At 39.9% G+C, this 3095-nt stretch overlaps 2 protein-coding genes across 2 annotated transcripts; one reads left to right on the top strand and one right to left on the bottom strand.

Moving 5' to 3' along the window:
• Nucleotides 1–4: 4 nt before the first annotated feature.
• Nucleotides 5–475, top strand: LOC119828219 (the record flags this gene model as incomplete). Its single annotated transcript, XM_038350321.1, has 1 exon — nt 5–475. A coding segment is annotated over one exon (459 nt), but the record flags the coding sequence as incomplete, so codon positions are not given.
• A 1584-nt stretch (nt 476–2059) lies between these two features.
• On the bottom strand, nt 2060–2689 carry LOC119828328 (cuticle protein 63-like). The gene has a single exon (XM_038350450.1). The coding sequence runs from the start codon at nt 2634–2636 to the stop codon at nt 2130–2132; it is 507 nt and encodes a 168-aa protein (XP_038206378.1). The 5' UTR covers nt 2637–2689; the 3' UTR covers nt 2060–2129.
• Nucleotides 2690–3095: the final 406 nt, after the last annotated feature.

Here is a 3095-nt window from a genome sequence, read left to right on the forward strand (position 1 = left end):
CCACCTTACCGCTAAAGCTCTCGAAAACGGTTTCCACCTTTTGAAGAAACGGTCCGTCTACGCGGCTCCTCTGGCCGCCGCTTATGCCGCCCCCCTCGCCTACACTTCACCTCTTGCTTACTCAGCCCCGATTGCCTACGTAACGCCTCTCATCCAGCCCTCCAACTACCGGGGACCTTTGTCACTCGCTCCTGGCCAGCCCGCAAATATCTTGGCTGCTGACGGACGGCCACTCGACACCCTGGACGTGAACTTGGACCGTGCTGCTCACTACACTGCCGAGGCTCTGAACGGTGCTCATATTCTCAAGAAACGGTCTGCATTCCTCGCCCCTGTAGCTCCCGTCGTCGGCCACGTCGCCGTTGCCCGGGCTCCACTGATCGCCTCCACCTACGCTTACCGCGCACCCATTACTCGGATAAATCACATTTCATACGCTTCCCCCGTTGTCCGGTACTATTAAATTATAATGAAATACGCTTTTACGATTCAATAAAATTGTTTTAAATCCATATCTATGTATTTATTTGCACCTAAATATAGCTTCTTACAAATATTCAACCATATCTATGACTGCGAATTTAAACAGTTATATAATTGCCGCTTTGAAAAAATATCATATTTTTAGATAAGTAACAAATGTTGCATCGAATGCATGCATGAACTGCGAAAAGGTTTTAGTTTCTTTTATTACAAGAAGCTTTTTCCCCAGCTCCACCCGGATAGACTTCGTTGCGTGTTTTTTTTTTTTCATCTTAAACCAGGTGTCCAACGAATCAAAAATTATTGAAGCCGATTAAGCCGTTCCTCAATTAAAAGTGGTGTAATTAACACGACTTTTTTATATAAAATAATAAGATTTAACGTTTTCCACTGGAAAATAATGTAGCTTTCAAATACAACATCACATTTGTAACTAACAAATACTTAATTCATTTGCTGCATTATGAATGACATACATACTTCAATATATCTACATGTTATTCATGAAGGCAATTTTTATAATAAATCTATTAAAAATAATCTATATGTAGCAACAAGTTCAGACAATCATACTTTATTATAATTAATGTTTTCTTCATATACATAGTCATATTGGTTACTTACTCATTAGACGTTAATTAAATTTTAAATTGTGACAGAGTGAACTTACATATGGACTGCATCATTAATCTAGCCCATTCGATTTTTGATTACAGATTTTATATCATAATACAAATATTTAAACCTTTAAATCACTGCCAATTCTACCAAAACTGACAACTTGACTCTTACGATATAAAAAGATGTATTAAATATAATATTATGAAGACAAAACAAAAATATGTTTGTAATGCTTTCATGCTATATAACTACTCGGCTGATTTAAAAAATTCTTTCACCTTTAGAAAGCTGGATTATTCTTGTTAGAGAGTCGTATAAAGCGGCTTATATCACACTTCATACCAATATTATAAATGTAGAAGTTTGTTTGTTTGGATGTTTGTCCGTTAATCACGCTGAAACTTCTAAACGGATTTTGATGAAAATTGGTATGCAAACAGAGTATGAATTGTGGGATAGGATACTTTTTATCTCGATTAAATGCTCTTTTGGGATAAAACAGGAATCTTGATATCCGGGCGGAGCCGGGACGAGCGTCTATAATTAATTGCAGTAGAGACATAATCTAGAAATACTTAAGCTTACAAAACTGCCTATATCTAGGATGTAAGGTTCTGTTTTTATACTTTACTATTATATCAATTAACAATAAACAATAATTATTAACCAAAAAAACATTTTTATAAATATAAAGGATTTTATATGATCTACATAATTTACTAAGAATACTGAAAGAAATGTTTATATTTCGCCCAGCAAAATTATATTATATTAACTAGCTCTTACAGGATTTTTGTTTTTGTGTTATTATCCTGATATATTTATTAAGTTTGGCACTTAAAATTATAAGGTCTAGGTGTAGTTCCTAGATGAGCAGAGATCCAGGAGCGAAAATGAGTCTCACGTTTATTTATGATCACTTTCCAGGTCATAGTATAAAGAAAAAAAACTTTAATTAATTCGGGTAACTCTCTTTATTCATTCCATACATTAATTTTGATAGCCTAATATTCATCGAATTTCATTCACCAACCGTGTCCCCAACGAGCGCCGTGTCCAACGCCCCAAGCTGCGTGTCCACCCCAAGGAGCGACGGCAAGAGGAGCGGCAGCGGCGACAGCCACAGGGGCGACAGCGGGCGCCACGAGGCGGGCACCAGGCCAGCCGATGCCAGCAGCGTGAGACCAGGCGACAGCAGGCGCGGCCAACACGGAGCGCTTCTTCAGAACATGTAATCCTCCATCAACAGCCCTAGCTGTGTAGTGAGCGGCGCGGTCCAAGTTCACGCTGAGGGTGTCGAGGGGTCTTCCGTCAGCAGCCAAGATGTTAGCAGGCTGACCGGGGGCAAGGGAAAGTGGTCCTCTGTAGTTGTAAGCACCGTGACCGACTGCGAGTGGCGCGGCAACCGCAGCTAATGGTGCTCCCCAGTGACCTCCCCAGTGCCCTCCCCAGCCAAGACCCAGGCCAAGGAGGCCGCTAGGCGACGCCGCCGCGAGGGCAAGAGTTACGGACAACACCACCAGCTTGAACATTGTGGTCTGTGTTGCTAACGGTTTGAGATAAACTGTGCATGTTCCTAGTAAAGTTCACCTTATATACTAGTTCAAATTGTAGGCGGTATCCAGATACCTTTGTGACGTCAGATACTATGCAATAGGGCGTTGGTAAAACATCATACTCGGAAAGAAAACACTACAAGGGTAGCGCAAGCGCCACACGTTGTAGTAAGTGCCAGGCGGTGCTGTGTATTGTCAACTCTATTCCGTTAGAAATTAAATTTATCTGACACTTAGCTCACTTTTGTTATTGATAAGATTGTTTGCGTGTTTGCCTTGGACTCCTTGATAAGGACCGTTCACTTTAAAGATTATATTAATAAATACTTACGTTAAAATTAAATACCCTAACTTAAGTCAAGGAATCCTACTCCTGAGAAGTAGTTTAAGAAATAATTTACAAGTACTTATAATTAAATTAATAGACAAACATTA

This window comes from Zerene cesonia, chromosome 7, assembly GCF_012273895.1.
Source record: "Zerene cesonia ecotype Mississippi chromosome 7, Zerene_cesonia_1.1, whole genome shotgun sequence".
Taxonomy (NCBI): Eukaryota; Metazoa; Arthropoda; class Insecta; order Lepidoptera; family Pieridae; genus Zerene; species Zerene cesonia.